This window comes from Tetrao urogallus (assembly GCF_951394365.1).
Source record: "Tetrao urogallus genome assembly, chromosome: 15".
In the NCBI taxonomy this organism is placed as follows: Eukaryota; Metazoa; Chordata; class Aves; order Galliformes; family Phasianidae; genus Tetrao; species Tetrao urogallus.
Genome location: NC_136828.1, coordinates 2,575,359 through 2,603,351, shown reverse-complemented (window position 1 = coordinate 2,603,351; position 27,993 = coordinate 2,575,359). Strand labels below are relative to the sequence as shown.

At 50.3% G+C, this 27,993-nt stretch overlaps 1 protein-coding gene across 1 annotated transcript; it reads right to left on the bottom strand.

The window, feature by feature from the left end:
* Nucleotides 1-8,690: 8,690 nt before the first annotated feature.
* On the bottom strand, nucleotides 8,691-26,893 carry TRAP1 (TNF receptor associated protein 1; the record flags this gene model as incomplete). Its single annotated transcript, XM_079542665.1, has 18 exons — nucleotides 8,691-8,792; nucleotides 9,074-9,146; nucleotides 9,531-9,676; nucleotides 10,245-10,330; nucleotides 10,642-10,780; nucleotides 11,317-11,502; nucleotides 12,012-12,159; nucleotides 12,518-12,587; nucleotides 12,717-12,837; nucleotides 13,143-13,298; nucleotides 15,299-15,372; nucleotides 15,553-15,662; nucleotides 16,688-16,848; nucleotides 17,412-17,483; nucleotides 22,660-22,800; nucleotides 23,200-23,282; nucleotides 24,282-24,449; nucleotides 26,815-26,893. The coding sequence occupies 18 exons, from the start codon at nucleotides 26,891-26,893 to the stop codon at nucleotides 8,691-8,693; spliced, it is 2,115 nt and encodes a 704-aa protein (XP_079398791.1).
* Between the last annotated feature and the right edge of the window lie 1,100 nt (nucleotides 26,894-27,993).

Here is a 27,993-nt window from a genome sequence, read left to right as displayed (position 1 = left end):
TATATAAGCAAGAAAATGATAGCTAGGAACAGGTTGTAACAAGCAACCTTAGCACTGGCCAGTGTCCACGTCTGCCTGCCACCACCCCTTACATTACTTTAGATCCCATCAGGGCCCTGTGCTCACACTTCTCAAGTCTCTGCCTCCCCCTGCTAGTGCCTGCTACATATGGTAAAGCACTTCAGACCCAATAAAAACTCCATCACACGTTAATTTAAGTCGCTACTTACATGACAAAATGTCCCTCTACATTTTGGACGCTGTAGAAACCAACCCGAGTTTATAAAAGCCTTCGCCAAGAACAGGTTTTTATTTTATACCTCCTAAGGAAGGATAAAGGGGAAGTAACGTAAAAATAAAGAGTAACGGTTGCTCAGGTGCAAATGCCCTCTGCTTGTATGCAAACACAGCAGCACGCCAATCAGCGGCACACGCAGCTGGGGCTCCAGAAACGGGTACTGATAGGACTGAAATCAACAGGAAAGTTATTGATTTAAACAGAACCCAAACCAAAGGACTTGACAACAACATACCGCGGAGGTTCCAGCAAAGGGAACGGTACTGAGTAAGCAGTAAAATTACATAAAATAAACATTCTGCTTAGAAAAGGGCTTTCAAGAAGAGTCCTTGCTGTGCATGAAAACAAGGAATTAAAAAAAAAAAAGGGTATTTCTATTGGCAGGGTCGGAGCTTTTGGAAGCAGAAGTCACGGCTCCTCACACTGTTAACTGGGAGTCCTCAGAGGGACGGCTGGGGGGTGAGCGCCCTTCCTTCCAACACGGGACCGTTAAAAGAGGAGCCGACGACTCGGGACCGACAGCCGCAGCTCCGCACATCGCGCTCGGATCTGTTCCCGCCGCCCGGCCGGGTGACGTCACCCCCCGCACCGCAGTCACCCCAAAGGCCGACACCGCCGCCTCCCCGCCGGCAGGTGGCGCCGCGCCGACGGTGGCGCCTCAATGACGTCATGACGTCGCGCCGTCCGCCCGCCCGCCCGCCGCCACCGCTGAAGCGCGGTTCGGTCAGCCCTGCCCGCACGGCCCGCCGCCCCTGCCCGGCCCGCCGCTGACCTCCTCGCCGCGGCACGGCGAGCTCCCGCCGATCCTCGCGCCCCACCGCCACGGCGGGCAGCACCGCCGCCCAGCCGCAGCGCATGCGCGGGGCGCCAACCGTCGCCCTTACTCCGCGCCGGGCGCGGTGCGCATGAGCGCGGCGCATGTCAGGATGCCGCTGGCGGTGCTGCGCATGCGCAAATGATTAAAATTCCGCACTGCGCGCATGCGCGTGGCCTTCCCGCCACTGCTTGCTGCGGTGTCGAGCGGCCCTCTGCCCCCCACAAACAGCCCTCCTGAGGCGAATTGGGGCTGCGGCGGGCAGCGCCCTACGTGTGTACGTGTTTCTACACTGGCTTTGGATTTTATTCCATTATGGGGGCAGAAAGAACCAAAATCACTCCCGTACCACCTCTTAGGCGCAGAAGCAGGGCTGGAGGTCACAGGCTGTCAGTTACAGTCAGCTATCCTGAAAGCCACCACCACACAGCACTGCTGGCTGCGCGCGGTACCGTGACTCCTTCATGCATTACAGATGAGCAGCTGTACCTCGCTCCCTAATTTGACATAAAATAAATGGACAACATCATAGCGTTGCCTGTTTAGAAACCTTACAGCGCACACACAACAAAACTGCATAAAAGTTAAAGCAGAACACGCAGCTGGGACACCATGCTTTTTCACTTCCAGCAAAGCAATTTCTTTTTTAAGCTGTATTAAATACAATACTAGCTAGAAACCTTTGAATTCTGAGCGAAGGACTGGTGGTTATTTTGGAAATACTCATCAGTGTGCTTTACGCAGTGCCAGGAGGTGCCGTCTGCCCACACCAGCACAAGAACCCAGAAATGAGATGAAGAAATCCTTTGGTTTGTGTCTTCTGACACTTCCGCTGGTTTATTCAGGTTCTTTCTCAAGTTACTGCACCGTATGGGAATTAGAAGCACTCTTCAGAGAACTCTGCAAGAACTTGCAAGCAAACATTGCACAAACACTGAAGAATAGTCCATGTCTGGTGCAGGGGGGCACTGTGAGAACCGCTGAGCTGAGGTGACATTGATTGCACAGTACCATAAATGTAAAAGCACTAAATATGTAAAATGATAACCCTAACTAATCAGTAGAGAAGCAGAAAACTTAATTTAGGCAAGAAAGCTCAACTATTCCAAGCAACTCAAGCTTTGCCTGGTGTTTCCAAAGAGGTGATGCAAAGCAGGGACCAGATGGGTTCATTGAACTTGCTGAGCAGCCCACAGAAACTTCAGAGCCTCCTGCAAGCCTCAGCGCACATTCCTGTCCCCCAGCTATGGTGCAGCACTGCTGGCATTGGAACTGAGTGGCCACGGCCTGGAGGGTGCCACAGAGTAGGAACACTTGTGGGAGGAACTCTGTGGGCTGTAGGCCCTGTCACATGGATGGGGGAACAACACACACAGCTCCAGCAAAAGCAGCCTCAGCACCACAGCTGCCAGGCAACGCTGCAGCCTCCTCTCCTCTATTGCATTTCCTGTAGACAAACACAATTTTCTATTCCAGAATTGATGAGCACCAAAGAACAGGGCTCCTCAAAGGTGTGAAACATGTAACATGTGCAAGCACTTTTTTCCACTATTTGAATCCTTTCAAGCTTATTGTGTTCAGTGCAAGGAATGCAAACACCTTGAGCCTTGGTGATGTACATAGTGCAGACTTACACAGTCTACACTGCACAGAACAACGTGAATTGTGCTATTTCTAATATAGACCCGTCCAAAGGCACAAATGTTTACCAGTATGTGCCAGCTACCAAACTGGTATCTATTTACAGGACATTTCCAGGCCTCTCGCTATTCCTAAGGGCAACAAGGACATGGTTTCTGCCACCAACTCTGTCTGCTACTTGTACCAAACATCACTCAAAAACCAAAAAGGCATGGAGAGCACGGCCTGGGTGAAGTAAAGCTGCTTTGACAGACACATCTGAAGTATGAGCATAGGGCCTCGGTGCCTTAAACTTAAGTATGAAAACCTCAGCTTCACTGAATATGGGAGATTGGTATTGGGTGAGTTACAGCCATTGGACACATCCGTGAATCAGCAGCACTTATGATACATGTTGCATGTACTACTGCACTGTGGCATGGAGTTTTCCTTGTAGAAAACTACTACTATGGAATTCGTGGGCACTCTACTACAATTATTCTGAAATTCTGTGGAGTCAGAGGGCAAACACACGCATCTGTGCTAAGACCTGTAACACTGGTAGCTCTTTAGCAGCTGCAGATTAACTTCGTAAAGCTTTCAACACAAATTGGTTCAACCTAAGTCAACAGTGATCAGAGAAGCAGCCAACAGAGCCAATTCCAACAGCAGAGGTAGAGCAGGACAGAGTACAGTTTAGGTTTTGCACTGATGTATCACATTAATCTGCCCCTCACAGAATCTGATGGACTTTGGTCGTGCTGGCTGGCAGAGCTCAGCATGGGACTCAATGCACCGATGGTCTTGAAAGGGAAGGGCAAAGCACTCAGCAGAGCAGCACTGACCTCCAGAGGAGTTATTTTTTGCAGTTATTAAATGCAAATTTGGGGATGGAGCATGCCATCGTATCCATCGCCACTTTCAAACCTGCCAAAACATAGGTATGTTTCCATGCAGTAAGTCAGACAGCACAAGTTAAGAGCGTGCATTTCAGATTGATTTGTTATTAACCAAAATCTGCCTTGTATTTGACTTTACCTCTCAGGAGAATAGTTTCCAAGAAGAATCAGTCTCATCTGGTAAGGGAGCACTAACCGTATGCTAAGGATCTCTACAATTGAAAATAGAACGTCAAAGTGAAAAAGAAACAAGCGAAAAAAGCCCTTATGTTTTGGTTTCTAGAAGCAAGTTGCAAGATAATGTAGAATACTTGTTTTCTTGAAATATCTGCCAAACCACTTTGGAAAGAACAAATCCAGAGATTGAAATACATAAGTGAGACAACACTCAAGCTGGATCTCCCTCTGCCTCCAGTCACAGCTGTGACTTCCCAAGTTTCTACCAGTTCAATGTGGGGCAGTTCCACTACAGCTTTACTTATTAATTTATTTCTGGAGCAGGTTTTTACCCCAATTACCCCTCATTCACTTGGGCTGCAAAAGGAGAACCAAGTTTTGCTTGGCTTCACAGACTGCTTCTTCGTTAACTGCTATTACCTGACCCCAAATCCCTTGCAGATAACATCCTAACATTTGGAGCAGTACTGTATAGATATGATTAATGGGCAATTCAGTATGATACTTTTGGCAACACGGATTTAAAAAGAGGAGGAAACTGCTTCTTTCACCAATTCGTCATCCTTCCTGCTGCATGTAGATATATTAATGGCAAAGAGACAACCAGGAGTCCTTACAAGTTTAAGTACTTCCAGAAGCCTGTGGTCCTTGCACTCCTGCCAACCATTCCATTTGGACCAGGGCTGATAGAATCATTTTCTTCTTACCCATTCCCACCTGTTCACAATCCAGGCTGTTTCCAGAAGCAGTGGACACAGACGAACTTGTGATTTGACACAAATTTCCTGCTAGAACGGGCTCCGGTTTTGACAGTGGGAGGCAGCACCAAGGAACATCCTTCTGTTATGGATGAGAATGGGGAAATGACATGGCCCGTGTGGCAGAAAAGCTGCCCTCTGGCTATTGCTGTGTTGCACACTAAGTGCTCTAGAGAAGATGGAGTAGAAGTGTAAAACAAGAGGTAAAGAAGAAACAAAACTATTCTGAGAGTGAAGGGAGAAGCAATGAGTGTCTGGAAAAGCTTCCTGTAGATGAAAGAAAAGCAAAACCTGTGTTCAGCCTGGCCCAGGACAGCTAGGAGGCGAGGTATTCTGGGTGCAAAAAGATAGCAGGACAGAATAGGAAGGTCTGCATGGCATCCTCTTCTTCCTGAGAAAACAGGAGAGACGACCAGCTGGAAACGACTTTGTACAGGCAATGCCAGCAGCAGCTGGACTTCCAGGTCTTCTCTGAAATCCCAGGAGTTCTGAACCCAGGGATTACTGAGAAAGAACATGACCTCAGTGGCTAAGGTTTGGGCAGACCCACGGGCGCCCTGGGGATTTTCAAATGAACAGTGCATTGCTCAGGAGTGCTCTCAAAGCTCTCACTGCATTCGTGTTGACTGCCTCATCCAAACCCAGCAGGTACTTGTCTTTAAAGCCTTTGGATCTTGGAGGTTTGTTTCACTTTGGGCTGAGATTCTTAAGTCCCTAACTCAGGCTGACTGTGTTCTTAGGGAAATTTATTTAAACTCTATGCAGATCTTATCTGCACAATAAGAACATTTCTGAATTATTTCACAAGGAGAATGAGAAGATTAATTCACAACTGTAAAGCACTACAGTAGTGCTGAATGTTATTAATGGCTCCCAAGTTTTCTTCTTTTGGAAACAGTGACCATTTCTTCTCATAATGTTTTAAACAGTTGCTGCTCAAGAAGCTTAGATTGCAGATTCCTGGCTTGTGGTTTGCCCATAAATCACAGACCTGGAGCCTGCCCAAGACACTCTCGATGGTCTCAACAGGAAGTCTGGACAAGAAAAAACTCCAGTTCTCAATCTGGCCCAATGAACTGCTTTATGGGCCGGTCCAGTTTCAACGTCCTGAGCCAGACGTGAGAGGGATCCTATCCAAATTTGAAAACACAAGGTCTCAGGAATGTCCTTTCAAACTGGATTTCACTGCCCATAAATATTTTCCATCTTCTGCCCTGGAGTATAGGTTTGACACAGCTGATGAGCCTGGGCAGAGCAGGAGTTGCGGCCACGCTGTTTATCACCAGAGGTTTGTCAGCACACAAAAATTAACTTGCAGATTTTTTTTTAAATAAATAAGAACCCAATCCACACTTCTGGAAAACAAAAAAACAACACACAGCAGTTTAATAAAGTCCTTGTAAAAATCAAAGTTAAAAGACTAATCTTTCAGACTGAGCAGGGCTCAGCACTGTTTATAGCCAGGAGCCCAAATAAACTCCATGAGATTCTTCCTGTGGTAGAGCAGACAGAAGCAAAGGACACAACCAGCCCATGCTGGTGGCTTCACAGCACCGTTCTCATGTTTTGCCTCAATATGCCAGAAAAATCAGGGTCTCTGCTCTCACTGCAGCAAGAGCACAAGCCTGACAGAAGCTTGCTAATACAGTGCTTCTGAGGATGGGTAGCTCAGCATCTACGTGGAGAAGATGTGACTGGAGGGGCAAAACTCCAGTTTCACCTCTACAACCAGCACTGAAGTTCTGATGTAAGATCCATGCAGACCTTATCTGCTTGCACAGCACATTCTGAGGAAATGAATAAACGGGCCCTAAATAGCTTCCCGTGCTTCCTTCTTACCTGTCACGTTTGAAACAATTCATCCTTTCCATTACTCTTTTATAAAAGAGCCTCTTTTACATTCCACATGGAGGCCCTTTCACAGCCAGTAATCTACAGACTAGCACTCAAGCACTCTGCCAGTATTCCTAACAGCTCTTCCATTTATGTTCACCAGCATGACACCTCTACAACTCCCTTTTCTGCTAGGATCTGTTCTGTTAGCCAGCGTAATAACTTCATATACTTGCAATCTCCTCAGGTCTTTGAAAAGCAATGGTGAAAGAATGGAGGCAGAGGCAAGGACCTAGAGAGACTGCTGGTGAACTGAACTGTAAAGCCTAGAAAAAGCATTAGAAACATCAGTGTGATTGAGAACATGAGATTTGGGTCAAAGAACCATCCTGACTGTGCTGCTACCACTTCTTGCCGCATACCAGCTCCCAGGACCATCACTGCCCCTCACTGTTTGATAGGCACTGCCACAGAGGGTTGGTTTGCATTCCAGTAGCAGAAATTCTTTGATATTTCATTCACAAATCTCTCAGGGAAAACTATTAACACCTCAAGGGCTGCTGATATCCCCAGAGTACTGCCAGGACTGGAGAGCTTAAACACAAGTCAAAGAGACTGTGCCCATTTTTGAAGTAAGCATGCTCTGCTGCTGACTGAATCATATTTCATGAGCATCCAGCTTCAGCATGCCAACAGATGCTACGTTTAGCTGCTTTGTCAATAAGCACCAGGTGAGCAGCCTGCAGGCTGATGCACTCACCTGCAGTACTGTTAGCATTAGAAAACCAAGGGTTTCCATTTCATCAGTCTGTTCTCAGGAAACACGCTGCAGCACAGAGGGCCAGATGTGTGGCAACACCATATGGCTTCTTTCATGTGCCCTACAGAGCTCTGATGAGAATCTACAACCAATATTTTTTCCTGTGTACTGGCATTAATTTTGACAGCGAAGGATCTTACATCTTCTGGAGAAAAAAGAATGCTGCCCCATCTCCAAAGTCTATACCTGAACTCTACGTATGTTGTCTACTTTCAGGAGCAAAACCTTGTGTGTATTTACCCGTACCAGCTTAGCTGCTGGCTTTCAGTACAGAGTCCCAACACTTAACCAAATTCAGTTCCAGGATCTTAATGTGGCAACTTAAGGATAAGCCAAAGAAATATCACAGCTGCCTCAGAGGCCCTGGTGAACATGGAAAAGAATTCCTGTGAAGCAGTTTGCATGGTGTGAACCAGACACAGCGGGAAATCTCGTAGGGTGTTTCCCGTTACGAACATCTCTTCTACCAAGCAGCCACTGCTTCTCAGAAAAAAAAAATAAAAATCAAAGAGAGAACCTCAATTTTTCCAAGCACATGGCTCACACCTTATAGCTGGAGTGTCTCTTTTCCTTCCACACTCTGCTACAACCTACTATTTTCACGGCACTCTCTTTCCACCACTGTCCAACACCTAACGTTCTGCAGAACCACGTAGCTTCAGAAGAGAGAACTGTGAAATCACCAGCTCTAAGACACAAAGACCAACAGAGTAAGGGGAAACCAGAAGAGCTTTGGAATAGAAGCAGCATTTATTTACCATAAATACAGGCCAGCCAGACATGCAATTTATCCCAAGAAGAGATAAAAAAAAACCTTGGAGAGCCTCCAGAAAGCCATACCCTGGAAAGCTGTTTCCCAGTTACTTCCCATTCTCTGCAGCAAGACAAGGATGAACTCAACTATCCAGCAGCTTGGTGATCTTTCCTGCCATGGGATTGTACCAACACGTTCAACCACCAGTACCTGCCTGCTAATGACAGCAATCAATCTCTGTGCCTGGTTAGAGGTGGAAGCCTCTTGACAAATTAATGGATTCTGCCAGTGCTAGTGTACAGCACAGTGGTGCACAGAAATTCATTCTTCAGTGGACAGAAGGTGTACTAACCAGGATTTAACCAGGACTCTTGCTGCCAATACCTGTTTTGGGAAAGGCCATTTCTAGAAACAGGATGAAATGAGATTCTCAAGGGTTGCGTCAGAATTTTATGCATATTGTTTTAGCTGTCACTGCTGCATTTTGCTCCCACTGAGAACAGTGCACTTTCAGCAGGCTGATAACACAACCCAGGAATTATAACTGGCTCCTACCTGTGCAGTGGTGGCTGGAAGTCCCCTGCACTGGCCGTCTGCTAAGTGAACCCCTCACTGTACAGTGCGTGCAAGCAGATGCTGCAATAGCTGACACAGCACAGTGACTGTACTTGAGGAAAGAGATATCAGCACAGAGTTCGTCCTTAAATCTTCTAGAACTTAGTTCTTCTCTAGGATTTTGGTGAGGAGTTCATTCAGCCGGCTCACCATCGGTCTGGGATCTTCATTCAGTCCTGCTGCTATCATGGCATTCTCATAAATCTGAGAAAAAGAAGAAGAGCGTTAAATAGTCAGGAAGAACGAGGTGAATGAATGCTGAGGGATGGCACACTCCAGGACTTGCACGTTGAGACCAAGCAGAATTTCTAGGCAATCTGCTAGGAACACACCCGGACCACAAGCAGCAGAAATAGCAGAGTGGTGACCATAGAAGAGTGATAATCCAGCTCTGCTACAAGGGCTCCACCCCACTCCCTTCCACACTGCCTGCAAGGTGGCTCTGGGGAGGATGGCGGTGCCTTTGGAGAAGGCCTGGCTCTCACCTGATCAAGCAACATCTGGGCCAGATCAGGCTGACTGTCCTTCAGCTCATTCAGCTTCTTAATCAGAGTGTGACTGTAACAATAAGAGATCAATATTGAGACTGAGCATTTTTTGGACACGTAAGAAATTTCTTTCCAGAATGAGCACCTAAGCCAAAGTGGGACAGAAAATGTTCTACCAAAAGGACAAAACAGCTCCATCTTCCTTGCTCCTGTTCCAGGGGTTTCTCTCTTCTCTCCCATCCTGACCCTGTAACCCTGACAGTCCTTGAAGGCTGAATACAGTGAGGGAGGGTGCCTCACATCCATCATGCCATACAGCCTCACAGGCTAAGGAGCTGTAACACCCCGCACTTAATGGAGAGAGTTCTGCTACCTGGGGGCTTTACTTTGTCCTCTTCTCTACCTCCAGCCCAGCAGGAAGGCAGTGCTTAGCAGTGTTACTGCAATCCCTTACCCCGTGTTGATCTCCAGCGTGGGCTGGAGGAGCTGGGCACGCTCCTCCTGGGTCTTGGCCAGCTGCTGCATGCGAAGAAAATGGCGGGCAGCCCCCATCTCCAGCACAGTGATCATGGCAGGGTGGGTGTCCAGCCGTGTGGTCACCTGTGACAAAAACAGCAGTTGAGATGGAAAATGTGGGTTAGAAGTAGGGGATGGTAAGGGATTGAGGGTCTCCTCAGTGCAGACCCACACCAAGACTGCACAGTTTGTCCCCATCCCACAGAGCTGCCTAAACAGGCAAGGCAGCTGGCATCCCAAGTGGCTCCACTAGTCCATAAGCAGTATCTCACAGCTGGATCCAAAACATTCCTTGCCAATAAGCCTTTCTAGTCCGCAGGCAGGACAGTCAACAGCACGTTCTGCTAACTTCAGTATGAGTGACTAAAAGGGGCTCTGCATATCACACATGAAGAAGTCACTCTTCCCACTCCCACAGGGACCACCTAAATAACAAATACCAGCATTCACATCACTTATAGAAAGGGGGCAGAGAAAAGAATAATTTCTCTCAGGTTCCAAAAAACAAAAAAACAAAACAAAACAAAAAAAACACAAAAAAAACAACCAACAAATCTGTAGCAGCAGATCCCCAGCCAACCTCTGCCTCTTCTTCCTAGAATGTGCTCTCTGTGGATCTTCTGTACTCAGCTACCCAGTGAAGAATACCTACCTTAACACCAGTGACTCGAGTGCCTAAGACATTTCTCATCCAGGCCATCAGGTCCTCAGCTTCCACATCTGTCAGACGTTCTGCAGCTAGCAGAGGAAAGAGGGCACATTTGCTCATGCACCTTCTGTATGTCAACAGACACTGAGTCAATTTCACACTCCCATTTACAGGCTCTCTTGTAGAAACGGGAATGCAGCACCACTCAGCAGACGCCTGTGTGCACCTCCCTGTCCATAACTGTGCCATGAGAGAAGACAAGCTCTTGTCCTGCCTATGCTTGCCTCCCTCTTTCAAAGTGCCAGGTGTGCATACTCATATAGTCAGGAATTGCAGTGTACCCTCAGCGCCTGACACAGGACAGCATGCAGTGGGACAGGACAGGGGAACCCCACCGTACCTGGGCGACTCTCTTCAAACTTCTCTTCCTTATAGTGATCAACAACAATGTCCGTCTCCACTGAGATGAGCTTCTTCTTGTCAAACTCCCGAAGGTGCAAGAGTGTCAGCTCATCAAATTGCTCATAGCAGAACAGGACCTGTGCCAAAAAAAGACATGCAGTTTGAGACCTAACAGCACTTCCCTTTTCCAGAGGCAACTCTGCACTAAATGGCACAAACATCACAAAGGAAACCAGCAGGTTCAACCACTACTCAGAGCTTCAAATAAAAGCAAACCCTTGAGGGGCTTTGTTACCATGGATGGCTGGGCTGCAGCTGCCTCCCAGGGAAGCACCATCCTGAAAGGGCCGCCTGCCCGCAGAGGACACCTCTAACAGCACTGCACAGCAGCTCCTTCAGCAGGGTTCAGTGAAGGTAAATGACAGATGTCAGAATGAGCAGAAATACCCAGGTGCCTGTGTGAGTAGCAGCCCACCTGCACATGTGCCATAGGTCCCTCGCCTATAACCTGACCCCAGGCTGCAGTAGCCAGCCCAAGTGGAGACAGAGGGATGAAAAGAGGGCAACTATCGCAAGCCTCACTGCTCTGCTCAGCTCCAAACCTAGCTGAGCCCTGAGCACACATGCAGGAGCTCAGCCAGTCCTCCCTGGCCACAGCAAACCGCTCACCTACCTCCGTGTCCTTTTTCTTCATGGCCTCGAAGTAGGGCGAGTGTTCGGCCAGGTGCCGGTTGGGTGCACACAGGTAATAGATGTTCCTGCTGCCCGCCTTCATGCGCGAGGCGTATTCGGTCAGGCTGCTCAGCTGGCCTGCAGGCAGGGCGGACGATTCGTAACGCAGCAGCTTCGCAATGTCCTCCTGGAAGAAGTGTGATCTTGTGAGCCGAGGGCAGCCCACAGAAGCTCTGCCTGACCACTCCCAGTCCCAGGGCATCTCTCTGCAGTGGGTACTGCTGCAAAAAGGCTCAGAGGATTCTGAGTTTCCCCCCTTCCTGATCCAGATATTATGGAAGCAGAAAAGCGACCTAGACATGATGTAGGCCACGCTCTCCTGGAAACGGGAATCCAGGCTGAAGACAACACTAGAGGGAAAGCTCTACTTTATGGTGGGCTGTAGTTCAAATTACAACAACAAGGGCTGACAGTGTGTGGATACAAAGATTCTGCATTGTCTCAACGTAAGTGAGAAGCACTACTTAGCCAGAAAAAGCCAGAGTTAGGATAAGGTGCACTAGGGAAGCCTCAGGCCATATTAGATCCATGAACAAGAGTTATGAGCACGTAAGATTCACAGAGAAGTAGCTATCCCCCTCATCCCAGGCAGCAGCCAACACTTTCTCAGCTTCAGCGCATCAGGACAGCTGGTACCTTGACATCCTGCTCTGCTATCGTGACAGTTCCCTCTCTCATGAATACTCCGTAGTCCTCAAAGAATTTTGCGTATTTCTCAGGGTCCTTCTTGCTCTGGTCAATGAAGAATTTGATCAGCCTCTTCTGCAAAACATCTCGGAGCTTCCTGCAGCAGGAACAAGCCTTTCTGAAGGTGGCTGCTAGACCAGGGTGAGACTCTAAGTGAACGTCTCTCTCCCCGTGCAGTGTTTCAGGGACGTATTTGGAAACATAAGACCAAAGAAGAAACTCTAGGGCCACTGTCTCCTTTCCCTCATGGTTCTACATCTGTTCTTTGTATTTCAGTCAAGAGTAGCTCGCGTGCTGGAGATACAGCCAGGGCTGTGGCACAACTGCACTGCTGAAGCTGACATTTTCAACATGAACATAACCAACCACACACGGGACATTCAGCACACTCCCACAGCTACCCAGCAGGAAGCCAGAAGAGCCTCACCAGTACACAGGATCTACCTCTTGCTTACCTGATGAGGGCACTTTCCTGCAGCAGCTCCCTGCTGAGGTTCAGGGGTATATCCTCACTGTCTACAACACCTGGAACACAGAGCAACCCTTGAACAGTGAGGCACACACGAGCGCCAGGCTCAGGCAGGAAGCAGCCCCCCCCCAAGCCCCAGTGGAAGCCCTGCTCTACAGGCTGCTATTCCTGCTCCCAGCACACACCTCGAAGGAAGCGCAGCCACTTGGGCAGGATGTCTGCAGCTTTGGTTTGAATGAGAATTTTGCGGCTGTAGAGGGCAACGCTGGAACCCAGTTCCCTGCTGATGTCAAACATGGATGGTTTCTGCAGGAAGAAGAGACAGAAAGGTAACACCAGCTCAGCGTGCCCAGTCATTAACTGCACACCACGCTGCACCAATCGGTACTGAATGCAACAGGAGCTTAAACCGTGGCTGTCTCCCCCGGGGACCTGAGTCACCTTCAGCTCCTGCCACGGCTCACTACCCCTACCATCTCCCCGTGACACCCAGCCCACCACAAAGATGCTACGCTGGATATTCTTTGCAATTCTGCAGCCTCAGCTGCCTCCTCTCCATACAGAGCACTGCTCTCATCTCCAGAGGAGCTGCACAGTTCCTGGACACATACTTGCTCAGGCACGTAGAAGATGCTGCGGATGTTGAGGGGTGCATCGGTTTTGTAGTGCAGGACGTAGCGGGGCTTGTCGTAAGCCTGTGCTATGAAGCGGTAGAACTCCTCATGCTGCCACTCCCCGATGTCCTTCGGGTCCAGCATCCACAGTGCCTGTGGAGGAGCAGGGAGATGAGTTCCCATCAGCTCTCATCCCCGTGAGGTTTCATAGCACAGGGCTCCTCTTTCAGAAAATGAGCTACATTTTCTCTCAGGGCAACAAAGCAAAGCAATATCATCTTCCAAACAGTCACACTCCTCTGCACAGCATGAAGGCAGTGGGATGTAGCAGGGTTCACACACTGACAAATTACTGACCCTCAGTTGATCTCTTACCACCTTCCAAGCAGGCACTCTTGCCCTACAGCAGACATAAGGCAGATTTGTCTAGCCCAAAACAAAAGGGATTTGGCTAACTTCCATCCTTCCATCGCTTCACATTTGCCAAAAGCATCCTGAACAGTTAGCACAGCTCAGCTGACTAGCAGTGCTGGTCAAGCATCTCAAGGCTCAGACCAACAATGAAAAGAAAATTGAAGTTCAGCGGGAGGAGGTTCTGTCTATTTAACAAACACTGGGACCAATTAAGAAACTCTTGCTTCCAGACAGATGAGCCCTCTACACTTAGTGCCACTTTCACCATTCGAGCTCTAATGAGTGGCAGGAGTAATCACTGGTGGCAATACAAACATCCAGCAGATTAGTCCAAAGGATGCAATTCGTGGCAATCCTGCTGCTTTTGCCTCAAAACCTCATTACACAAATGGCTTCCTAACATTTCCAGCATCCAGGTCCCCTGGAGGCTTTGCAGGATCACAGGTAGGACTACAGACTCAAGTGGGTACTAAGGTGCTTCACAGCAGCTCTTAGATAAAGTCCTGCTTTCCTAGAGCCCTACTTGTAGCTACAGTTACCACAGTTAAGACCATAAAAGCCTCTAAATCTACAGTGTCAGCTACATGGCAGGCATTCAAAATCTTATCTAGGAAAACCCATGCTAGGGATCTATGGCTTTGTTTGCAGTGAACTGATGTCGATGTGTGGAAAAATGGGGAAAAAAACAAAACAAAACAAAACCTGGGTAAAGAGGTCTGAAATAGGAATGTGATGAGAATGAAGCTGCTGCCACCTCCCAGTGTGAAAACACACTTTCTGATAAGACGACAGAATTACTCCATTAAGCAATTTCACCCCTTGCTCCAGTACAGCTCTTCTCTAGGGAGTGTGCTCTATTGATTGTCAGGCAGGAAGACCAAACAGCTGTCTACATCTATTTCTACTTTTGTAATTCAAGGGAAACAGCTAGAAAGCCTTCGAAACAGAAACATTATAATTGTAGGAATCCAAACAAACATCAGACACTAATCACAGCAATTACAGAGCATTAAATAAATTAACATGATAAAATGTTTCAGTACATCTTAGCGACTTGTCAGCGTCACATTTTATGAAAAAGCAAACAAATACACACCCTCCACCTACTCTCTTACACGAGGAAGATTGAACCCACCAGAGAAAGAAATGCTGGAAGAAAATGATACATAGGTGGCTTTTTCTTTAAATTTATTTTAAAGATATAAGATTTCAAGTAGCAGACTCCTGCAATTGGGCCAAGAACTCCTGCCTAAGGTGGGCCTGGCTGTATGATTACGTGGTCAGTCAAAGAGCTAAGCAGAAAATGAGGTGGTGAGCTAAACCACCAGGAAAACCAACCATTCACCAATGTTGGCTAACCCAAGAAGGGCAGAAAAAACAACAGCAAGAGGTGTCAGCACACACTGACATGCTATCTGGCTTCAACAGTTAAAAGTAGTATTATAAAGCATTGACATAATCACGTAGACTGGGAAAGAACCTGGAAGTTACCTGTAAATAAAAACTGCTTTGCCAATCTACAAACGTTCTCTCAAATACAAAATAGCAGCATCAGGCATGGCTTGCATCAGATTGCCTCCTCTTGCTTTAATTAACTTGTCACTGCGTGGCCTGCGGTGCTCAGGACAGCCCTCCCCTGACTGCCAGGGACAGCAGCAGCAGCGGCTTTGTGTTTCCTGCCTCCAGCAGAGGATTACAATGGACTCCATGAGCAAGCTGCCCATAGCCATCCTGCTCACCTGCAATGTGTTCATTCGTCTCCCGTTGAGATACAGAGGGAAGCTGATGAAGTTGCTGTATTTTGTCACCACCTCTGGAACGGAAAAAAAAGAGACACTGAAGAGTCACGTTGGTGAAAACAACAGAGTAAGAATTCCTTCAGTGAACAGTGCTGCAGGAGAGGAATAACACTGTGAGTTCACCTCCCACCCATCGAGAACCAGCAGGTCCCACACATCCATAGCACACAGCAGCACTTCCCTCCTCCGCTCACCCTTGACTCGGTCTTCATTTGCAAACTCCTTGCAGTCTTCTTTGAGGTGTATAATAATCTTAGTCCCGGTTCTGACACCAGATGCTTCTGCGATCTCAAACATTCCTGAGCTAGGATTAGAAACAGAACCCGTGTCAGCCTGTGCCTCAGCCACATCCACTGCGGGACGTGTAATTAAACTGGCAGCTCGCACAACACTTCAGCACCAAGAGGAAAAGGGAAAAAAAATTATCTTGGACGTCAGAATGTTCTCTGTGCCTGTCAGAGAACTCCCCAGAGAGCGTAGCTGTCTTTCTATGGAGAACCTGGGCCCCAGGACACAGCTCTTTGCAGACCAGTAGCCTCTACAGAAAAGGAAACAAACTTCAAGCAAACTGCAGCTTGCACAGGCCTAACCTTCAGCCACAGCTTGTTGCAATGAAAAGAAGCTGTGCTTTAGTAGAGACAGCATGTTCTGGGTGACCATTCCTACCATTCTGCCAAGTGAATGCCATGCAAGAATGACAACAGACAAGCTTTCAGATCGTACAGAAATACAGACTGCAGTGCACATCAGCTTGCTCATACCCCAAAGCAGTCTGCAGTCTCAGTTACAACTGATATATTTTCAATAATTTAAATAACTCGGTAAATACTTTATTTCTAGGAGATGGTAAAGATGCAGAGCTCCAATTTCAACTCGGTGCAGCACTGCACAGCTCTGCTGTCACAAACGTTTGCAACTTGTGAGCAAGAAGCAAAGGCTGAGCACACGGACCCAACCGTGCCTGCAGAGCATTGCATGAGCCCTGCCTGCTGCCCTCAAGCAAAAAGCCAAGGATCAGCCAGCCTAAAGACAGTACATTTGTCTCTGGTTTGGAGCACTGCAAAGCCTCCCGCCTGCCAGAAGGGAAGGCACTGGAGAGGCAAGTACTCGCTTTGTCCATACACACCTACTGTAACAAAGCAAGTTTGTCCCTGTTCACCCTGGCACGTTTGGCCACGCTTTCTTGCCATGTGCAACCTGAGCAGGATCTAAGGCAGTAAACCCAGCCATGGAAGAACACACAAGCCCCATCTTGCTTTGCACAGCTTTCAGCTTGTGCCTGATCCGGACTCAGCCCCTGAATGCTTCCATCCCACCCTGCAGCCTTACCCATCTGAAGACCAGTGGTAGCCCAGGCTCCCCGGCTCTGCAGACTGTGAGAACACCTCCACTTTATCAGCCACCATGAAGGCTGAGTAAAAGCCTACTCCAAACTGGCCAATTATTTTACTGCTGGCTTCAGCTTGGCTCTGCAGTGCATCCAGAAATGCCTGAAGGAACAAAGGAGGACACATAAACCACCATGCAATGACTGCATTGACTGAAAAGGGGGGCAACGTGCACTGCAACTAGCAGGAAAGGAAAACGAGCAAGGGCTCGGTGAATGAGGAGCAAACAATCTCAGAGTGGTGACTCCAGAGATGGGAAAAAAAAAGTATCAGCTAAATGCATACAACAATTTGCCAGCACAAGGACACAGCTGGTGCCCTCACGGATGCAATGGGAACGCCAAATGAGCCTGTCTCCCTGCACAGACATGGCTCGTGGATGAAGGCAGTTACCTCTGGGAGCGAGGGCAGCCAGGTGCAGCAGCATCGCACACAGGGCCCATTAGAGCAGCTTTGGTACCACAGGCCTCCCTGGTACACAGCAGAGACCATTGTGGGCTAGAAGACTCCATGGGAAGGTTTCACCTTCCAGGAGGGTTGTAATTTCCCAGCTGGGCTGGGGGCCAAGGGAAGAGACAGAGTGAGAAATTACTGGGAGAACAAATGTGGCTGTAAGTGGAGAAGCCTTTTCTAAGGGGAAGAAGGGGCACCTCACCCTGAATTACCTTTGAGCCTGATCGAGCAATGGTACCAAGGTTAGAAACAAGCTCCTCCTGGGTCATCCCAATGCCTGTGTCCTGAAAAGAAACAGCAACAGCCGCTGAAATAACAGTAGAGAATTGTTGTAGCAAACAGAACCCAAGCAACTTCTCCTTCTGATCAACAGTCTCTTCCAGCCAGTCAAGCAGTAAATGCAACAGCAGCTTTCAGCTGTGACAACACCTGCACCAGGGCAGGACAGCAGACTCAAAAGGCTCAGAGCAGGGGCCACAGCTGCTTTGTGGCCATAAACCACCAAGACGTTTAGAAACTCAAGTATTCTATGGAGACAACACGAAAGCCTGTCAAGACAGGCTGGTTTCTGCACCACTAACAACACTGCATGCCGGTGTTGGAAAGCAACCTCAGCCCAGGTCTCAGCCTCCCTGCACAAGTGCACGAACACTCCGTCGCATTCCTGTGCCAATACACAGGAGAGGTGAGGAGCAATGAGATGCAGCTTACTTCCAGCCAGCGGCGGCAGAGCAGCGAATCCCTCAGACCTCAGGCAATTGCAGGCTCCTGGCTACAAGGACCACATTCATTCATCTTCATACAGTCCCTGTCTTTTCCTGCCCCCCCTTTTGCCCGTGCTCCAAAAACATGAGAACGAACCTGTCAGCATTCAGGTCCCCAAGCCTGAGAGCTGCAGTGCTGCATCCCAGCTGGAAGCTCCTCACCTTGCGGTGCTCTGTGCCACGTTCTCTGAGCTCAGTAAGATGGCAGCAGCACAACTGGCTGAGTGAAAGGTGATTCCTATCGATGGGAAGAGCTCAGCTCTCCTCACGTACCTGCAAGCAGCTGTCAAAGCTGGCAGCACCGTGTGCATCCCAAATACTGACACACTCACACTTCACTGATGCAGGGGTGGCAGTTTGGTGTGCTGGACTCAGCAAAATGAGTTTGCCTGGAACCAACTACTGTGAGATGGCTTGGGGTGGGATGCGGGGAGATCTCATGCACAGCATGCCTCTACCACCCATATGGGGCACTCAGTGGACCTATTTACCAGTAAAGTAAGGTGGCGTAATTAATACTATTATAAACATTTTAATCTGGTGCTTAAGACCACCAAATGCCCAAACAGTGGACAACCTGAGAGATTACCAAGCGAGGTGCTGTGTGAGCAGACATTGCTCTGCATCCCCCCACCTTGCAGCCCAGCAGTACCTTCCACAGGATTACACACAGTGAGGGCAACCACACTCATCTTGTTTGATAGGATGAATGATGCCAGGTAACAGCACAGGAGATGAAAAGCCAGGACAAACAAACAGAGTACGGCACAACCTCAGGAATTTGACACGGTTCCTTTCCCCCGGAAAAAAATAGAAGCGCAGAAAAAAAATGTTTTCAGCATCTGGTTCAGGTTTGGTTTGTGCCAGACCCTGAGCAGAACACACTTAACTCCTCTGATCCGCTCCTATTTATAGCGCAGCACGTCATTCCCAAATTCCACTGTGTTAAAAAAAAAAAAAAAAAAATACCCCATGAATATATTTGGCTATTTAATTCCCAGCCAAACTTACTGCAAAATGCTTAAGGACAAAAACTGGAGTCCAAGCTGATGAGGGTGAATGCAACGAGCAAAGAGCAACGCTGGGCTGCTCATAGGGGAAGCAGAAAGCATGTGCTGAGGTGGCCAAGCAGGGATGTTGGCGTTTCCTAAGGCAGGAGAACTCCTGAGTGGATTCAGAGGGGAACCCCACCGAGATTCACACCGCTCCTGCAGCACCTGTGCTTCCTGCAGCCAGGTTCAGCGCTGCGCTGCACAGCTGCCTTCAGCAGATGGAGCTGCTCCCAGTGCTGGGCTGTCTGTAGCTCTGCAAATACCTCTGAGCTGTGATCAGGCAGCAGAACTGAGCTCCACCACCATTACAGCTTCATTCCCACATAGATGGCTTCAAGTCCTCCCTTCAGGCTCCAGGAAAGTTTTACCTTCCTAAGAACGGCGGTGGGTGCAGAGCTGGTCGTACAACCACAGAGCCGACTGGCTGCAGACCTCCACAAGTCACCAAACATGAGGGATACGTTCAGAGTTCAAAGTGTGCAGCTTTGCACACGGCTTCACAGCTGAGAACCAGCTGCTGAGCAGCACAGCACAGGACTCAGGGCACGGACACCTCATTAGCTGGCAGCTAATTACAGAAGCCCACCTGCTGCTCTGCTGAGCTGCAACCTACCCACCTGGTTGAACTGTCCTCCTGGGACTTCTCAGGGCACAGAGCACACAGCCAGCCCCAGTGCCACCCTACAGCACTGCTCCTCTGCACTGCACCTCTGTGCTTTCCCTGCGCTTTGTTCCAACCTTCCTGCTGTGGGTGGTGGAAGTTTGCAGAGACCATTCTGTGTGGTTTCAGCTGGATGGCTGCATTCATCACCTGCTTTGTTTGCCTCACAGCCCTGAGGACTCCCCTGTCCTCCTCAAAAGAACATCCTCGGCCCCAGTACCAGTCTCATCACAGTTCTTGCTTTTGCATTGTAATATTTGGTAAATTAGAAAACTGTACACAATCACAGCAACAAATCGAGTTCAAATTAACAAATTAACAAATTGCTCAGTTTAGCTGGTAAACAAGAACCTGGGTTAACTACCATTATCTCTGCTCATCACCTGAGACCAACCTAAGGAATTGCAGAGCCTAGTTACACAAAACAATCAATTAACTCAACAGCCTGCTGCCTTGGCCACAGCTGTACCTAAAAGAATGCTTGTAGTTAGAGATGCACGTTGAAGCCCAGAACATGGCAGCAGTCTAAAGGAAGAGCCCCAGGTTTTGCTTCTTTTCCAACGCCATCTCATAACACTGCAACTTCATCCACAACAACACTGAGTGCTGCAGCAGACTCAGCTTCCATCCATCCAGGTCCAAATGCCTGCTGTTCAGTAAAGCATTTCCTTTCACGCACGCTAAATTCCCCCTATTTAAATGTGACATGCTCTTATTCTTGCACAAAGAGGAAGAAAACAGAAGATTCTGCACTTCTTTAGCCACAGCTTATTCGAGATGCACGTGTATGTGCAGACCCCTGCCTTTTTGGTTAAAGACAATGCAACACCTGGAAGCTCTAATCCAGCCCTGCAATCAGAGGCACGCATCTCTAAGCTTCACCCCAAGCTCAGCTAAGCACAGAGAGCCTCACCCCTCCACCTCCACTTCTACTCACCCTGCTCCCCCACACCCAAGCAGCAGATGGATGCTGCATGCAGCTAAGGACCCTGCAGGGCTCCCTGCTGCAGCCTGGTAGCACAGCATGGCTGCACAGACCCAGCTTCCACCCGCACCAAACCCTGGGGACGGGTGGCTGCCCCTGCACTGAACTGCTGAAGACCCACACACAGCACTCCCCTCTTAGCAGACACAACGATGGCAATGCTTAGGGAGGATATCCCTCAACGAGGACATTTAATTAAATCTCTGAGTCCTGCAATGCTTACAGCTGAGGTCCTGGCAGAGAAGCAAGCAGAACCGCAGTCACTTAACAGAAATGAATGTTGTCCTTCACTGGAACTAAACGATCACCCCCCCAGAGATGGTCCTGTCACAGAGGCTAAAGTGGGTCACAGAGATCCCACACGGCTTGGAATGGGAGAGGAGGCAAGATTCACCAGCTCCATGGGCACAGAACAGCACAAAAACCTGAGAACAAGGACTGGGGGGTCAGTGTGAGACAACAGGAACCTTCCCAGAGAAAAGAGGGACACCAGACCTCCTGCTTCTGCCCTAGCGAGTCCAAATGTGTGCAGCAAACAAAATGGTGACTATGAGGCACATCCAGCTCTGTCTCAACCACTGCAGGCAAATTCTTTTGCACCTTCACATTCCTGGAAGGTAGGGAACTGTTCTGAATGAGGCTTGGTCCAAGCAATCTTTATATATTCTGTACATTTCTTCAAGAGGTTATAAATAGAGCCCTTGCTGGAGATAAGGAGCTTTAGGCACTACTGAGAAGGCAAATCTATTAAATGAGATTGGAGCAGTGCTGTTCTCTCTCTCGAAGCACGGTGTTTCTGCAGTTAAAGGCTTGCTAGTTAAGACTCATTTAGTCGCATTAGAGATGCACAGACAGCCAGATAGGGGGTTATAAAAAGACAAATCCCTAGCAGCTCTAATTGGGTATGATGTCAAACACATCCCATCTGAAAGGTGGGCAAACAGGCCTCCCAGCCAAAAAAGAGGACAGCTTGCACAGCCACAAGCTGTAAACATGTCTGGATGGGGTCAGAAGTGATGTGTGCACTACGATGGCAGAAGGGAAAGACAAGAGCAAGATGACTTCAAGCAGGGAATCATCCCTAAGTGAGAGCTCCTTAATGAATCAGCGTTACACAGCAGCCAGAGGAATGCAGGAGCCAGGTGTGAGAGGGGAAGCAAAGCTTCTGCATTGTGATTTGAGAATCTTTGGGTTGACAACCACGTTGCCCACTAACAATCACCAGCATCCCCATGGCAACCACAGCTGCTTGTTTGGCAAAGAGACAGAAGTACAAAATAACTGAGCAGCCTCTAACAGTGACTGCTTTTGTCACACATGAAAAACACTGCATCGCGTGCTTTGTCTGTGCCACATCTCTTCTGGACTGCTCCCGCCACCCCTCACTGCTGTCTGCTTCATTCTCTGTTCTCCTGAGAATAGAACAAAGCTGCACTCCCACAGCTGACACCGTCCACGAGGAAAGCTGATGGCTTGCCTTCTTTGCATTAACATCTTTGCCACAAAAACACCAGACACAAAATCACCTGAAGCAGGAACATGCGGAGATGATGAGCAGTGAAGGTTCTGACCACCACTCTGGCTTCTTTCCCAGCGACCCATGTGGGAGGTAAGGAGCTGCCATGCAACACCTCAGCCTTGAGGAGAATTCCTACCAAAGGTCACAGTGAAATCAGGCTCCCGGCTTTTCTACCAGTAAGAAGTGCACATATAACCCAGGAAGTGCACCAGAAAAGATACTGGGAGAAACACTACTGGGAGTTTCTAATTGTGTTCTATTCAGGAACAAATTTTTCCACAGGGACAAGTGAGGAAACAGATAAACTGATCCAGAAGTTACAGCCCCATGAAGCATCGTCCAGCTGAGGACAGAACTCTGCTTCAGGCAGGCTTGAGAATCCAAGGGACCGCACTGCCACTCAGCTTCCACCAGTCTCCCACCAAACCCAGAGGTAAGAGCAGCGAGGAATAGCACTCTCCTGTTACCAAAGAAGGTACCTGGATGGTGATGGTTCCCTTCCCACTGTCCGTCTGCAGGTGAATCTCCATCTCTGGCAAGGCCTTCCCTTCTGCCATGAGCCGATGACGCAGCTTCTCCAGCGCATCGCTGCCATTGGAGATCAGCTCCCGGATGAACACCTGAGGAAGACCCAACCTGACAGCACAGCCCAGCTTTGCTCACTGCACAGAGCTCCCAGCAGCTGTGGAACTCAATGCCCACCCACAAACTAACTCCCAGCCCGCTGAAAGGCAACAGCCTTTCTTACCCCATTATCTGCCAGGAGAACGGCTGCTCTGAGCTCACTGGTGAAGGGCTGAGGTTCTGAGGACCACAGAGGCACCCCGGCCATACTTAGAGCTCCTTTTCAAAACACATTCTGAAGGTGTCTTAAGAAAACCACATTCAAGAAAATGTGGGATGCGAATAGCACAGGATTTGCTGGGAAACTGAGTGAGTATGGGGGATATAACTCGTGACACAGACAGGGCTTCAACAACAGAAAGTCTGCCAGCTCTGGGCAGGTAGAGGTGCCCTACCTCCTTCTCCGAGTACAAGGAACGGGCAACAATATCCAGCAGTTTCTTTGTTTCAGCCTGAAACTCATGCTTGGAGGCTGTGCCTAGAATAAAATCACAAACACACACGTAAGGTGCTTGACCACTTCCCTGTGTGGGAAGAAAGGCAAAACTGCCTTCTCACCATGTGCTTCGGCTGCCATGAAGCAGGACTGAACACAGGCAGCCGTGGCTTCAAAGGGGTGACACCAAAGCTGCTGTTCACACACCCCTAACGAGGCAGCACGCTTGCCAAGCAGACACTTGGCCTCTGCACCTCAGCTCCTTTCAGGCAGACCTCAAGACTCACTGCATATTGGTCACAAACTCCAGACTGCAATCAGTAAAGCCGAAGTGAAAACTGATTCCTATTCCCCTTGCTCCTAACGTGTGCCTCCTTGCAACCCCACACACTTTCTGAAGCATCTCCTGTAGCTTACAGCCCACCTTCCATACACTTCCCAGACTTCACCTGCATGTGCCCTGCTCTGAGAGCTTCTACAGCTCTAAGCTGGCATTTCTCATGCCCAAACAGCACTCTAAGCCTTAAACAGAAACATCCAGATTCTCCAATGTCTCTGTGGGGCATGCTTGGGAGTCACTTATGCAGGTAGGGACCCAGAAAGAGACAAACACAACACAATACCTCAGCAGATAAACCATCCCTGGCTTTTTAAAAACAGCATTTCTCCTGCTAGAGGCATCAGAGAACCTCAGAGCCACACAGGGAAAGCCATGATCCACCCACCACACGTCCGTAGCGCCTTGCTGGTGAGCACCTATGTTCCCCTGTGATGGGGACTAAGCTGGGCTGTGGGCAGCAGTAGGAGCAGCACACGAATCCTACTGGGGCTCCGCAGCCTGGAAGCTGCAGAAATACTTGCAAGATAAAACAATGGGAGCACGGAGCCAAGATGGTGTTTCTGTGCTCAAATAACTCACGTGGCTTTGCTTTAAAGCACCTCCCTGCAGCGCACAGTTACACCCAGGCAATGTTTTCACACTGCTCTGGCTCTGCCTGCAGCTCAGGAATGCTCCCACAGGACAGCAGCATTCATGCCCACCTTTCACATTCTCCGTGTTGCTGATGATGGTGTGCAGAGGCTCTTCTTCCTTGCTCTCTGCCGTCTGCGTGCTGTACGTCCGGCAAGCAGAAATGCAGGCAGCAGGAATGTGGTGTGGGAGCCTCCGAGAACAGAGTCCTTCTCTTTGGAGGCATGCTGGTCCTTTTGCTAGAACACACAATTCAAGATATTTCAGTATGAATCAGAAGCAGAAGCAGCAGCAGCAGCAGCAGCAGCACCCTCTGAATGAAAATCCTCGTCAGAAGATGCAATTTCTAACTTCCACCATAAATTAAATGGGGAGGAAGAGGCATTCTGCAACCTCCATTGTTATCTTCTCTGGATACCAAGCTAACAAAATTCATTTCCTTTTGCTCATTTTCATCCCTCCAACAGCACTCAGTTCCTCTGCAAGCTCTCAAACCTCAGGGCAACTCCAGCCAGCCCCGCTTTGCCACTGAGAGTCAGCTGAGCAGCTCCTTCGTTGCAACAAACACTGGGTCTGTGACCATCAGAGCACAGCTAACCGCACTGGGATTACATCTTCCAACCAAGCCAGCTCTGGGATAAGCAGACATGGAAAACAAGAAGTCAGGAAACAGCACAAGTCTCATTAAGAAGTGGGATTCCCTTTTCTCCTACTTCTAGCCCTCACTTCACGATGCCCAGGTGAAGTGAAGTCTTCTCTGTGCTGGGAGATGGAACTAGAGCCAGAGCAGGACACAAGAAAACCATTCACAGCACTACAGAGCTGCCCAATGCCAAGTACTGGGGGTTGTTTCTAAAGTGCCCAAGTGCCGGCTGCAGCACTCAGCTGTGCTGGGCCCAGGGCAGGACGGGAGGAGTGAGTGTGGGCCTTCCACAGCCAAACCCAGAGCACTGAGGAGCTGGGCTCTGTCAGGAAGAGAGGCATGAGAAAAGAGCACACCAGTAGTCCTTCATGCATCTGAGCACCTCCCACACAAACTGCTCGCTCTCGGCACCACAAACCTGTCCCAGTACCACAGGACTCATCCTTATCCCTCCCTGGCTGCCTTTGCTAGGTCCATGCAGAGCACAGAGAGCAGCTCGTGTGGCTGCAGCTGTGGGACACACAGAGCTGTGGCTGTGCTGCAGAGAGAAAGGCCTGAGGCAGCTCGGCGCTTGCAGATTTTATGCCCACACCAGATGCTGTAGAACATCAGGAAACACAGCACTTGTATGTATGCACACATGCAAGACAAGCTCCCTGGTGAGCAGATAACACAGAAATGCTGCTTCCTCACCTACATCCAGAGGAGCAGCAAACCACGAGCAGCTCCACACCAACCTCAGGGTGCTTTCTGTCGTCAGAGCTAAAGCAGCAAGGCCCCGGGGCTGAGCAGTGCACCCCCAGCCCACAAACACCAGCTGTCTCCAGAAACTATCTATACTATCTATACTTTTTCATGTATTTATGTTCTTTTTTTGCCTCCCCACCTCTAAAGCGCAATAACAAATCACCACTCATCAGTTTAGAAGTTACTCTGGGATCTGTGCAACATCTGGTCTTATCACCCTTAATTAACAGCCTGTCCCGTGTCAGGCAGCCAAGGCTCATTAAGTGCAAGCTGCAAGGCTTTCAAACCATTTCTCTCCTGCGAAGCCTTCACCTGGCAGCAGGAAAAAGCTCCAGGTGCTTCTGGAGACAAATTCACAATTAGCAGCTCAGAAAAGCTGACGAGAAAGCATCCTGAGTTACCAGGGTAAAGCAACACACGGAATGAGGAGCAGGGGATGGATGGAAGGCCCGGCTCACACCTTGGCTGAGCACTGAGGGCAGCTCAGACCTCTGGGTGCAATTCATCAGATGCTGAGCGCTGCCACATTCTCACAGCTTCCCGTGAGCCCCATCACCGCCCCACCTGTGTGTCAGTGGGGCAGGCACCTCTCTGAGCCTCGTGCACGGCGCCGTGCAGCACAAAGGGAAGGAGCCTCCAGATCCCTGTGTCTCCTGAGCTCAGCCGTACCCCAGGAAGCGGCCCCCGCACCGGGCACGCAGCCAACCCAACAACGGCAGCTCGAAATGCACGGCGGGTCACTGAGCGCCAGGCAGCGCTCAGCTCAGACCGCACAGAATTGAGGCCAGGGGCGCTATTACCACAATAACTTCATCCCCGTGCAGCCACGAGCCCGAAGGCGCTCCTGCAAAGAGGACGAGGCGCTCACACAGAACAGAGGAGCGCGGCTGCGTCCCGCACAGCCCCGGGGAGGAGGCTCCGCTCCCGGCCTGTCCGCTCCTCCAGTGCCCGTTTCCACCCCGCACGGCCCAGAAGCGCCGCACGAGGACGCCCCACAGCAGCCCGACGCGCCGCACGGTTTCCTTCGCCGCGTCTCCCCGCAGCCCACACAGACGCGCTCCCGCGGAACGGCCCGGACGGCACGCGGAGCCCCGCCGCTGGGCGTGAGTGCTTCGTGCGAACGGGGCTCCGCCGCCCCAGCAGCGGGCAAGGCCCGGGGCCGCAGCTGCGAACGGGCCCGGGAGCGGAGCGGTACGGCACGGCGCCCCGCTCACCTATGGGCACTCGCGGCCCGGTCCCGGCACGCAGCAGAGCCGCGAGGCGCCGCCCACTCCGCACCACAGCCGCCGCCATGCCGCGCTCCCGCCTCACGCGGCGCCGCTGCCCCCGGCGCGTGGTGATGACGTCACGGGTCACAGCGTGACACGCCACTGACGTCACCTCCCGCTGCGCCTTCCCGTCCCGCGGCGGGGCGGCGTTCGTCCGAGCCTCGCCGAGGCGGCGCGGCGCTGCTCGGCACCCGCGATCCCTTCGCGAGGGAACGGCGAGCGCGTAGCAGAGGCAGCGCTGCGAGTCCGAAGCCGCGCGCGCAGGGCCTCGTGCCTGCAGCCCGTCCTCCGCTCTGGCTGGCGCCGCTGTCGCACGTGGCGCTGCCGGCTGTTAGCGGCGGCTGCAGCCATCCCGGTGCAGCCTCTGCATCGCTGCCGGCGCCTTCCGCTGGGCTGCGCTTCCTCCTGGAACAAACCCCCTGCTCTCCTCGGAACCCCCGCGTTGTGCCCAAGTCCCGAATGACTTCCGAGCCCGTTCGAACCGTTTCCCCCCACCTGCTCTCCTCGTCCCCGCCTCCGTCTGATCGCAGACACGGGCCCCGCGTGTGGAACGCTGCACCCCGCCCTCCTGCTTTGGTTCCGTTCTGACATTGAGCCACAAACTGCCCTCCTGCAGGAAGCCTGCGGCCCCAGGTGATCTGGCGGGGATCCTCTGCTCTGTTGAGGCTCGTTTCAGTTCCCTGCGTGCTGACCTAAAGGCACATGGAGCTGCCGCAGCCATGGGCCGCTCCTGGCTCCAGCAAGGGATTCCTGTCCTGTCCCCAACCGTTCTGTACCTGCTGCGTGCCCTGCAGGACGGCTCTTCCTCCTGCCTGCTGCCACCGGCAGCCCCTCAGCCCCCTGCTCTGAAGTATGCAGGAGAAGCAGCAGCAAAAAGCATGGAGATAAAACCTCAGCTGCTGTTATCTGCCACAAGAAACACGCTCACAGCTCCTTGCTATCACAGTGGCAAGCTGGGTCAGCAGCAGAAAGCAGAGCGCATTGGAAAGGTAGAAACAAGGAGCTGCGGCTCAACGTTCAGATTTGAGCCCTTTTCCCTCCAGAATTCAGCAGTCTGTAAGGCAGGAGGCCTCAGCCGCCACCTGCAGCCATGAGGACCCAGCACCAAACACATCCTCGCACTGT